The sequence below is a fragment of the Theropithecus gelada genome, chromosome 20, assembly GCF_003255815.1.
Source record: "Theropithecus gelada isolate Dixy chromosome 20, Tgel_1.0, whole genome shotgun sequence".
Taxonomy (NCBI): domain Eukaryota; kingdom Metazoa; phylum Chordata; class Mammalia; order Primates; family Cercopithecidae; genus Theropithecus; species Theropithecus gelada.
The window spans coordinates 15,605,510-15,617,693 of record NC_037688.1 but is presented as its reverse complement, the minus strand read 5'-3'; the positions used below and the strand labels follow the sequence as shown (position 1 = coordinate 15,617,693).

At 53.2% G+C, this 12,184-nt stretch overlaps 1 protein-coding gene across 2 annotated transcripts in view; it reads right to left on the bottom strand.

Annotated features, from left to right (window-relative positions):
* Nucleotides 1–2,697: 2,697 nt before the first annotated feature.
* Nucleotides 2,698–12,184, bottom strand: part of ADGRG3 (adhesion G protein-coupled receptor G3) — a 21,864-nt gene continuing 12,377 nt past the window's right edge. For both annotated transcript variants that reach the window (XM_025371215.1, XM_025371216.1), the window contains 6 exons: nucleotides 11,816–11,916; nucleotides 11,564–11,676; nucleotides 7,662–7,942; nucleotides 7,391–7,484; nucleotides 5,986–6,269; nucleotides 2,698–3,528 (listed from right to left, as the gene is read on the bottom strand). In XM_025371215.1, coding sequence (XP_025227000.1) covers nucleotides 3,419–3,528; nucleotides 5,986–6,269; nucleotides 7,391–7,484; nucleotides 7,662–7,942; nucleotides 11,564–11,676; nucleotides 11,816–11,916 — 983 coding nt within the window. In that variant the 3' untranslated portion in view covers nucleotides 2,698–3,418. The remainder of the gene's footprint in view (nucleotides 3,529–5,985; nucleotides 6,270–7,390; nucleotides 7,485–7,661; nucleotides 7,943–11,563; nucleotides 11,677–11,815; nucleotides 11,917–12,184) is intronic.

The window sequence follows — 12,184 nt, the reverse complement described above, 5'->3', positions numbered from 1 at the left end:
GCTCAGTAGTTGAAGAATTTGCCCAAGAGAAGTTGCGAAGACCGATTTGAAACTGGTGAACTGAGGTCAGGGTCTGTGCTCCCGTCTGTGATGACGGCCCATCTCCTAGGTTGCTGTTGTTGCTGTGCAATGACGGAGGAACTCCATCCATCCGCTCTGGGCTTTGGGGTGTATTTTCACCATAGCCCCCTTGGCCTTATGGGTGCTCAGCTTGCCACTTGGAGCTGCTTTTGCAGGAACCCCAGGTGATGAGGAACTCCAGCCCCTCGGCCCCTGCCTAGCCCCAGGGTGGAGAGGCAGCCAGAAAAGCAGTGCACCCCCAATGCTAGTCACACCTCCTTACTGCCCTCTCCATCTGAGCCAGGAAGCCCAGCCATCAGGGGCTTGTGGTCTTGTTGGTCCCATATCCCACTGAGCAGTTTGGGAAACTCTGCGACCCAGAATTTCCCTTGAGACTGGGGGTTGGGACCAGGTGATAATTCTTATTCTTCTTCTTTTTTCTTCCTCCTCCTTCTTCTTCTTTCTCCTCCTCCTTCTCCCTCCTCCTTCTCCCTCCTTCTTCCCCTCCTCTTCCTCCTCCTGCCTCCTCCTCCTCCCCCTCCTCCTCCTCCTTTTCCCTGCTCGTCCTCCTCCTCCTTCTCCTTCTTCTCTCCTCTTCCTCCTTCTCCTCCTTCCTTCTATTCCTTGTCCTCCTCCTCCTTCTCCTCCTCCTTCTCCTCTCCTCCTCCTCCTTCTCCTCCTTCTCCTCCTCCTTCTTTTCCTCTCTGCCTCCTCCTTCTCCTCCTTCCTTCTCTTCCTTCTCCTCCTCCTCCTCCTTCTTTTTTTAAAAAACATGGTCTCAATTTGTCATCCAGGCTGGAGTGCAGTTACGTCATCATAGCTCACTGCAGTCCTGAACTGCTGGGCTCAAGTGGTCTTCCTGCTTCTTCCTCCAAGGAGCTACCATGCCTAGATAATTTTTTTTTTTTTTTTTTTTTTAGAGACAGAGTCTCGCTCTGTTGCCCAGGCTGGAGTGCAGTGGTGCAATCTCGGCTCACTGCAACCTCCACCTCCCAGATTCAAGCAATTCTCCTGCCTCAGCCTCCTGGGTAGCTGAGACTACAGGCACACGCCGCCACGCCTGGCTAATTTTTTTTTGTATTTTAGTAGAGACGGGGTTTCACCGTGTTGCCCAGGCTGGTCTTGAACCCCTGGGCTCAAGCAATCCTCTTACCTTGGCCTCCGAAAGTGCTATGACTACAGGTGTGAGCCACCAAGCCCAGCAAAGGACCGGGTGATAATCCTTAAACTCAGGGACCGCACTAGGAGGAGGGCAACCTGGGGAGGCCTGGCCCTAGCTTCAGCCCAGCCCATGAAGTGACCTTAGTTGGGCAGGTGGCTGGGCCTGTCTGGGCCTCCATTTCCTCATGCCATTACCCTTGGCTGGTCTTTCTTTAAATCAAGGGGGGGTCGGGGAGCTGACTAACTCCTGCAGAGTCAGTGCAGGGCACTTTATTTCTGTTGCCTCATTTAATGCTGTCAGGATGAGGTGAGGACTTGATAATCCCCATTTTATGCAGGGGGAAACTGAGGCTCAGAGAGGTGAAGTAATGTGCCCAGGATCACACAGCTCCTAAGCAGCTGAGCCAGGATTGAAGCCCAGACCTATCAGATGGTGGAACAGCTGTTTCTCAGGTTACTAACCCTGAGCCTTTGAGATAAGGGAGTCGAGACCTTGAGCGTGAGACACAGATGTCTGTGAGGATAAGCCCCAAAACACACCAAGTTTGTCCACCAGAACTGCTCCTATGGCTCACCTGATGAAATATTCACACCCCAGGATTTCCCTTCCAGGAACACAGCGACTTGCATAAGGCGAGGGCCCGCCTTCCTGTCTTTCAACTGCTTGCGGGTCGGGAGGGGAAGCGAAGTGCATCCATTTGCAGTCAACAACAGCACCCACCATCTGGACGGGGAGGTGGGCTGCAGCCTGCAGCTTCCGAGGCTGTTGGGGGAGGCCTAATAGTGACAATAACTTCTCACCTGCACACAGGGCTTGACAGTCCACAGAGCTCCCTGGGGAGGATTGGGGGCCGGGTAGGGAGGATGGTTGGTAAGTTGTGGGTAGAGTGAGAGATGGACTTGTGCGGTGAGGCTCCAGGGAGGGGAATGATGTCAACATGCACTGCTCCCCTCAAGCAGGGAGTGTCACTGGAGCTGGCGTGGGGCTGCCATCTCCCTGCATCTGTCTCTCTGCCTCCGTTCTCCCTCTTTGTGTTGGCCTGTCTGTTAAGTCTCTCCCTCTGTCTCTCCATCTCTGTATCTCTACCCCCATCTCTGCTATTTTTGCCTCTTTTTGTTTCCTACTGAGAAATCTGCATGCGATTGTGACATGGAGCCCCAGCTGCTGGAAGTGCCCTGCCCAACCTAGGTCTGGCCTGAGACACCCACTTGGCTCAGGGCTCTGCCAGGCTGATGCCAAACTCATACATCCACTCATTCAGCCAACAAATATTTATTCAAGGCTTGCCATGAGCCAGGCCCTGTGCTCGGCCTGGGCTGGAACAGTGAGCGAGGCCACCCAGGTCCTTGTTCTCTAGGAGCTCAGGTTCTAGTGGCAATGCCCAGCCTCTGCTCAGGGAGCCCTCAACCCCACCCTCGCCCCTCAGCCCCACACAGTGAATGAGTGGGAGCACCCCCAAGTGTGCTGAGCCCCAGATCATTTGCTTTCTACCTCTATGATGACAGCAGGTCAGAGGTTGGGCCACCCATGTACGTGGCAGTCAGAGTCGGGAGTGGGGGTTTTGCCCAAGGTAGCTCACCCATTCAATGGTTCTTTGAAATGCAGTGTCCCTGGACCCCTGCAGGGTTGCCAGCACCCTGAATACTGGGGTCTCTTCCAGGAGGGTGGGCTCTGATGGGATGGGCAGAGACCAGGGGCAGACTGGGTGGGAGGATCAACTCCCACCCCACAAAACAAACCCCCAATGCCTGAGGGAATGCTGGCCTCCTGAATGCCCCTCAAGGTTACAGGCAGCCATAGGGGTAGTTGTGGGAGGCCAGTGACAAGGAAGAGGGGAGAGGCTGGGGGCTCCTTCCAGGGCTACGCCAGCAACAGACTCTCCTCCCTTGCTGAGACCAGAATGTGGGTGAGGGCTTTGCAATGAGGGTAGGGCATGGAGGTGACTGTCACTTTTTGCTGGCAGGGGGTCTCAGGACTATAGGAACTTTAGAGCCCTGCAAGCCTGCTTATGTGGACTCTTGAACCTACAGTTGGATCTGGAGGGGATCTCTGAAGCCACGTGGTCAAACCTGGTCCCATCCTCTCCCTCCCCAGCCATATTGTGCAGAGAAGGAAACTGGCCCAGAGGGAGGCACAGAGCTGCCCAAGGTCACACAGCGAGCCAGAGCTAAGTCCAGATTGCAGGGCCGTGCCTTCCTATTCTTGAGATGCGGAGTGGGCCTGGTCCAGTCGTGCAGTAGAGGAGGAGACTGTGGTGCTCTGACTTGGGAGGTAGAGGATGGTGAACCAGCAGCAGATGAAGACACCTGTCAGGGAGGAGAGGCCTCAGTGAGCCTGGAAAGGGGTGCCAGGGAGTGGGGCAGCCTGGGCTGGTGGCTGCTGAGAGGGAGGAGACCCACTGTAACCACTCAATAACTGCTGGGAAAGTCGGGCAAAAATGCAACCATTTCACAACCATTTCAAAAATGAAATAAAAAAGAACCAAATCGAAATCTTGGAAATGAAAAACAGAGACCTTCAAATAAAATATCTACATATGCCTATTACAGAAAAGAAAGAGCAAAATAGAGGAATTTTCAGACATGCAAAACAACCATCACTCCCTCTATAAAGGATTATTATGGGAGGCACTCCAGCAAGAGGAAAAGGGAAAGTGTTGGGTGCAAGAAATGATAGTAAGTATAGAACATGACTTAGAAAAACTCTGTTTCAAGGAAATCTGTAACTGAAACACTATATACATGACAAATATTGAGAAGAATTCAATGGACAATTCTAGTATACCAAGGGGTCTGTTGTATTGGAGAGGAAGAGAGGAGGTAACAGAATAATCCAGACCCAGTGGAAACTTTGTAGAGTGAAGTGTGCAGGCTTACCTATCAAGGTAACCTCTGAAAGAGTAACAAGGTCAGCTATCGTTTCAAGGTGCATTTCTCCCCAACCATCAACCCCTGGGATTCTTCAGGCATGGATTCATGATTCTCCATCTGGAGACAGCCTCAGATGGCCTTACAGTCATAATTTCTGTGACAATTGATATAGTTCCCACATATTGAAGACCTAGTGGTTCCCACATATTCATTGTCATTGTTCATTTTGAAATCTGGCAGGCCAGGCACAGTGGCTCACGCCTGTAGTCCCAGCACTTTCGGAGGCTGAGGTAGGTAGATCACCTGAGGTCAGGAGTTTGAGACCAGCCTGACCAAATTGGCGAAACCCCATTTCTACTAAAAATATGAAAAGTAGCTGGGCATGGTGGCATGCACCTGTAGTTCCAGCTACTCAGGAGGCTGAAACAGGAGAATTGCTTGAACCCAGGAGGTGGAGGTTGCAGTGAGCTGAGATCGTGCCACTGCACTCCAGCCTAGGCAACAGAGTAAGACTCCACCTCAAAAACAAACAAACAAACAAACAAAAAAACAATCTGGTAAAATAAGTATGGGATTATTCCAATTTCGAGATGAATGAGGATGGGAGGAGCCAAGTGACTTGCTGGGTCATGGATGGGGCTAGGATTTGGACCCAGGGCTGCCTGGTCCCAGCCACTAAGCCACAAAGTTTCATGGGGCACTGGGAGCCAGCCCTGGTCTTGGGGGCTTGTACCCGCTGAATCTAGGATGCCTGGGTTTCTAGTGACTCCTCTGAACAGATTGAGTCTCATCACTCCTGTCTTGGCTGTTTCTCTCACACACAGTCAGGCTGTGATGCCTCTCTGAGCTGTGGATGTAAGGAAAAAAGAGAGCACATACAAACCCTAACCCATGCACTGCTCTTACCCCTTTGCTGGATCTCAGAGGAAGGGCCCTGTGGGGGCCGGTAACAAATGTAGCAAGCATTTCCTTCCCACCTCTATAGATCTCTGGAGATCCTGTCCATGTCATGTGGACATCAGATCACATGATTCTGCCCTTCTGGTCACTGCTGATTGGACCAGAGATGCATGATGGACACCCAACTTGCAAGGTCAGGTAGGGTTATGGTGGCCATGTTGGGTAACCATTTGGGGCCATAGGTAGTAAAGGGTGAGTGGAGAGAGAATGAAGGAGTTTTCACAGACACTAGGTGAGAGACTCCACAGCTCCAGGAAAACGATGGGGAACGTATCTGCTTTGGTTTGGGTGGCTTTTTCTGATCCTGGTAGCAGCTCCCATGAAGGCAGCTGATATGTCTGGGATGTTCGTTCCCTCCAAATCTCATGTTGAAATGTGATTCCCAATGTTGGAGGCGGGGCCTGGTGGGAGGGGATTGGATCATGGGGGTGGATCCTCATGAATCCATATCACCATCATGATGCTTAGCACCATCTCCTTGGTGATGAGTGAGCGCTCGCTCGGAGTTCATGCGAGATCTCATTTAAAACAGCATGGCGCCTCCCCACTCCCTTGCTCCCACTCTTGCCATGTGATATGCTGGCTCGCCTTTATCTTCCACCATGATTGGAAGCTTCCTGAGGCCTCACCAGGAGCAGATACTGGTGTTGTGCTTTGTCTACAGCCTGTGGAACCATGAGCCAATTAACCCCATTTTCTTTACAAATTACCCAGTCTCCAGTATTCCTTCGTATTATAGTAACACAAACGGACTAATACAGCAGCCAGACTTTGCTGCCCTGGACCCTTGCTCTGAATATTTGAAATCAACATCCTTGACTTGAGCTAGCCTGACCAGAGTCCTGTGTTTTGCAAACCACCCTCTTCCCCACCTCCCAATACCTCCTGGGACAGACAACACAGCCCATCACCTCCCTGGTGCAGGGGCCTCACCTTGCAAGGAGTTGAAAAGTGCAAAGATGTAGACGGTGGAGAGGCCCAATGGGGTGAAGATGGCCAACCCCCATGTCACACCCAACAGGCTCGAGAGGCCCAGGATGGTGAGCACCTTCTTCCAGTTCTGTCCCCGCTCCTTGACCGCTGTCGTGCCAGACAGGGTGAAGATCTTCCAGGCCACCAGGGCCAGGACCACCATGCCAAAGAGGAAGGTGATGAGGAAATAGCCGTGGACGGTGATATAGAGGGTATACATAGCTGTCCCTTCACGGAACCAGCATCTAGAGGAGGGGACACCTGTGGTGGGACTGGGAGTGGTACCTCTGGCCAGCAAGCCCAGGAAGTCCCCTGGCTGAGCTTTTCTGTCTGTGTAGGTGCCTCTCCCATTTCCACCCATCAATCCTTGGCTCTCCCGCTGTGGGAGGGGCCATCACCAGACTCCAGTCTCTTTAATGCGAAAATGACCTCAAAGACATGTTTCGTTTGCCCCATATTACATTGTGAAAAAACTGAATTAGTGGCCGCCTTTAAAATCAGAAGCTTTGGTACAAATACCTAGATTTCTGCTTCTCCTGTAAAATCATACACCTGGCAGCTCTGTGGATGCCCTCCTGAAGGATAATAACTGGCCGCTAATTAGATGGGCTTGTGACTGCCAGTTCACTGCAGTCCCCACCTGGCCCACTGCCTGCACCTTTGTGACCTCCCCGGCTCCTGGGGCCCCTGCTTTTGAGGCCCTGGGGACAGGTCTAAGGCCTTACCAGCTCCTTTTAGCAGAGAGCCATGGGCCCAGTGATGAGTGCCCCAAGGATCCCAAGGTGGGAGTCTAGAAACTGAACTCAGTTCCACTGCCCCCTGCACTGCAGGGGCAAAGGGCCTCAAAGAGCATGTTGATCAGTTCCCCCATGGTGCAGATGAGGAGACTGAGGCCCTGGGAGAGATCGGGCCTGCCAAGGTCACACACACAGCAGACAGGGCAGAGCCCGGACTAGACCCAGGGCTACTGGGAATCACTGGGCAGGTGGTGGCCTGAACAAGGACACCTGGCTGGGCAGCAGGTGGGGGCTGAAATCCAACACACCCTCCACTCTCCAGGCTGCACACCCAGCATGCGGACAGGGTACCTTCTTTACTTTGCCTCAAGGTGCCATGTAGGCTCGAGTAAGGCATCCTGCCTTCTGGTCCAGTTCTCCCTCTCCTTTCTCAGGCCCCCTCTCTCATTTCACTTCCTCTCTCTCTCTCTAGGCTTCAGTTTACTTCTCTGTACCATGAGCTAGCTGGATCTGAGGATTCTTCTGGTCTTGACACATTTGGTCTAGATTTTCCTAGAAATCCCTCGTCTCCCCACCTCTCTCCAGCCCCGATATGCGGCATCGCCCCTGCTTCCACAGCCGCCACTCACAGCTCCAGAGAGGTGCGGTTCTCCCTGTCGCGGATGGTGTAGAGGCCATAGCTGTTGGCACTCCCAGTGCCGATGACCATCAGGGCAGGCAGGCCTGGGCACAAGGGGAAGCGGCATGGCATCACTGGGGCTTACTGGCACGTCCTCCTCCACATCCCTTCCAGATGGCCATCCTTCCAGCTCTGGGAGCCCCTCCTCTCTCTCCCCAATGCTATTTCCCTCTGCACCCTCAGGGTCGGCTGTTTATTCTGTCCATCCAGGCAGCACCTACCCCAGCCCACCAGGCTCAGCTTCAGGAAGTAGTGCCCGAAGTAGGTGTTGAAGACCCTGACAGCGAGCAGGTAGAGGTGGAAGGCTTCTAGGCCCATCCAGGTGAAGGCACAGAGCAGGAAGTAGTGGAAGACAGCCCCTCGGGCCCAGCAGGCAGCATCAGACCCCTTTGAGCCACTCCCCACATTGACCAAGAAGGCCAGATTCAGGAGGAACAGGCTGCCACCCAGGGCCACGTGGATCTTTGGGGCATCTTCTGACTTGAACCTCTGCCGGGAAAGCCTGGGGAGAGAAATAAGAGGCCCCAAGGGGCCACAGCTCCCATGGGGAGCGCTCATGAGGCATCCAGGCCTGTCCAACCCAAACAGCCCATGGCTCTCCACCCCCACTGCCAGCTTCTGCCCCTGCCAGCAGACAGAGTGGAAATGTCCTGAGGTTCAAGTCCAGGAGCCTCTCATGGCATGTGGGGCCCTGTGGGTTTCGGATCCTACCAACCTCATCCCTTGATCGATGTGAGGCAGGATAATAGGGAAAATGAGGCCGGAAAATGAGGCAGGAGAATAGCAAAGGGAATTAAAAGTTGGATAAAGGGCAGAATAAGCAAAAGCAGAAAATAGATGCAAGGTGAATGGGGTGGGTGAGCAAGAAGCAAGATGAAAAGCAGAGGTTCAGCAGGCAAGACAAAAGTGATATAAAAAAGGGACCCCATGGCCAGGAAGATCCAGACCAAACCGGTAAGGGGCAGCTCTTCAGAGATGGGCATTTGCATTAGAGAGAAAAAGTATCTTTCACATAACCCTGTATGATAATTAGCTACTTAAGGTTCATGCATATGGGCTGCATATCATGCATGTACTTAAAATTATGGGATGGAGGTGATGCACAAGTGCACAAGGGCCCAAAATAACTGAACAACACACACCTATCAGTCAAAAGCCAGACACTGGCTAGAGATTAGGCAGCCTTGGGAAGAGAAGGAAAAAACACCTGGAATGACTCAACTACACCAAGGTGAGGCTGATCTCATTTCGCAGCGGTCAGCCCACTCTCCCCCTCTGAGAGTGGAATACTGCGTGGAATACACTTTCGTTGCTTTGCTTGGCTCTCTCTGTGTGTCTCATCCAATTCTTTGTTTGGGGCACCAAGAGCCCGGAACTTCGCGGCACCATCCAGTAACAGTTGCATTAGCCAAACCGTGTAACTTGCAGTTTCCTGAAGGCATGCTGATTTATCACACCTCCCAGACTCCGCCAGTGCTCTTCCCATGCTCTCAATGCCTTTCCCTGCTCCCCAGCTCTTCCCACCTTAATTGCCTGACTCCTGTTCTTCTGCCTTTCAAACGCCCCTTGGATGTTTCCTTCTGGGGAGGCCGTCTCTGAATGCCCCTTAGCCTGAGCTGATTTGGACGTTTCCCAGCAGCATAGTGTAACTCCCCATTCTCTCCGTCCTCGGGTCTCTCCCATGCTGTGAACTTCAGGCCTAACCCTGGAGGGGCCATGGATTCACTGGTGAAGTAGATGGACAGGTGGGTGGGTGCATGAAGCCGAAAATGCAGTAGGAGAGTGAGGCTCAGAGAGGGATAGGAGGAGTCTTACAGGGTCACAGAGCAGGGCAGGGGCTCCAACCCTGGGCTCCAGACTCCCTGCCCAGTGACTCACCAGGCTCACCTCCCTCTCTCTGGAGCTCCCACTTTGAATTCTTAGCAAACCAGATCCAAAAGGGCTCTCAGTCGAGGGAGGGGAGCCGGGGGCTTCCTGGAGGAGCATCTGGGATCATGTCCACCTCACCTGAGATGCCAGGCCCCACCCTGAGGAGCTGGTGGCAATTCCTCCTGGCGCTCCAAGCCCCGCTCACAGGGTCCAGCAACACGGCCAGCTGGCAAGTCACACTCGGCTTGTTGGGGACCGGGACCATGTCCTAGGCCAGGGCTTGGAGGGTGGGGGTGAGGGGCACCACTTACACTCATGGGTTGGTCTGTGATGGAGTGGGTGGGCCTAGTGGGGCCTGCGGCCCGGGGCCAAATGCTGACACAGAGGCACATGGAGAGGGCAGTGGGATGGCCCTGGAGGCGGGGACAGGAGACCCAAGGGCTGCTTCAAGTCACTCCCAGGCACCCCCAGGAGGCTGGGGGACAGGACAAGCTGGGGAACTGGCAGCTCCCCTAGGCTCCTTCAAGCTGGCAGGTCCTGTGGGTCCCTCAGCCATGGCCTGGGTGCAGGTGAGCGAGGCTGCAGTGCTCTCTGCTGTTTCTGCCTGTCCTGCACTCACTCCCCCATCTTCTGGACACAGCCCCAGGTTTCCCTGAGGAATGCCCGTCCCCACTCTCAAGCACAACATAGGTCAGGGGCCAGGGGTTCTTTGTTAACTCAAACCCAAGAGCAGGCATGTGGCCTGGCCGGCCAATCTGTGTATTCCAGCCCTTGACCACAGTGACCCAGGCAGGCATGGGCACATGGTCCAAGTTAGACCAGTAAGACTCAACTCTAGTGTATACACAGGATAAAACTGCATAGGCTGATGCACGCAGACACACAGACACATGTTCACACAGGGCCAGTTTCATGAGCACGTGACCTGTGTAGGGCCCCGTATGCAGAAGGACTTAATGTTCTACTGTCGCCATCTTGACATTCTTAAAAATTTTTGAATAAGGGGCCATATATTTTCTTTTTCTTTTTCTTTTCTTTCCCTCCCCCTCTTCCTTCCTTCCTTTCTTTCTTTCTCTCTCTTTCTTTCCTTCCTTCCTTCCTTCCTTCTCTCTCTCTCTCTCTTTCTCTCTTTTTCTCTTTCTCTCTTTCTTTCTTTCTTTCTTTCTGACAGAGTTTTGCACTTGTTGCCCAGGCTGGAGTGCAGTGGATCTCGGCTCACTGCAACCTCCGCCTCCTGGGTTCAAGCAATTCTCTTGCCTCAGCCTCCTGAGTACCTGGGATTACAGGCATGTGCCACCACCACGCCCAGCTCATTTTTTTGTATTTTAGTAAAGACAGGGTTTCACTATGTTGGCAAGGCTGGTCTCGAACTCCTGACCTCAGGTGATCTGCCTGCCTTGGCCTCCCAAAATGCTGGGATTACAGGCATGAGCCACTGCACCCGGCCTTCTATATTTTCATTTTGGACTGGGCTCAGCAAACGATATGTCCTGCACACACACACACACACACACACACACACACACACGAATGTGCATAAAAAATTGTGAAAACTGAGTAAAGTCTATGTTCTAGTCAATAGTACTGTACCACCAGCTACTGGTTTTGATATTGAACTATAGTTGTCTAGGATGTATCCATAGGGGGAATCTGGGAGAAGGAACCACAGGACTCTTTGCACTATTTTTGCAGCTTTCTGTTTTATCTCAAAATAAAAAAAAAAATTTTAAACCCTTCTTAATCCTTGGATTCATCTTAGAATACTTGGAAAAAGGAGATCTCTTTTATTTCTGCCTAAGCAGCTGAGGACCTATGATGCAATCCTGAGGCAGCCAGGGCCCCTGAGGGTGGTGAGGCTGCCCGATGTGACTGTCAAGAAGTGAGCAAAGCTGTGAGAGGCAGAAGGAGATCAAGTCCTGGGGACCTCTTTTGACTCCCCCTTGATTGAACCCTGCCTGAAGTCCATGCACCTTGGATTTTTCAATTACATGAACCCTATTTGCTGTTTGCTATTCTCAGTTATGTGAACCACACATTCCCTATTATGTTTAAGCCAATTTGAGTTGAATTTCTGCCACTTGCTCCTGAAATAGCTCTGACACGTTTCAACCCCCAACCCTATTTTGGGATGAAGACACTAATGTGTGGAGAGGACATCAGTCAGAGGCTGCACAACCTGAGTGCTTTCCACCCTGCCCTGCTGCCTCCCTTGAGGGTGGGAGAGAGACATAGTGGGGAGGTGGGGATCACTCACCTCAGGACAGCATAAAGAATAATGGTGAAGGCCAGGAAGATCATGGAGACCCCACAGCCTGCCTGGGAGATGCGTGTGAGGATGTGCACTGTGGACTGGTCCAAGGTGGGTCTCTGTGGGTGACCCAGGAACCGGGACTACGTCAGTTGGAGGCCAGGCTCATATACCCCAAGACCACCAGGCAGCCCCCTCCCCTGGGCAGGAGCTGGAAGTCCCTGGGAAGGCTGGGATCAGAGTGGAGGGGGCTGTTACCAGGAGCAGGGCGAAAAAGGTCAGGTGGTCACAGCAGCACACGGTCCCCCCAGGCGCGACCTCCGTGGAGCAGCCCTCAGAAGCCCAGTCTCCAGTGGGCCCTAGAGAGGAGGCCAGGGGAACAGAGGGAAAGGGAATATAGGGAGAGGAGGGCAAGGGAGAGGAGAGGAGGGGAACAGAGGGGAAGGGAGTATAGAGGGGAGGGGAGGGGAACAGAGGGGAAGGGAATATAGGGAAGGGAGGGGAGGGGAGTGGAGAGGGGAGGGGAGGAGAACAGAGGGGAAGGGAATATAGGGAGGGGAGGGGTGGAGAGTGGGGAGGGGAGGGGAGGAGAGTGGGGAGGGGAGGAGAGGGGGGAGGGGAGGGGAA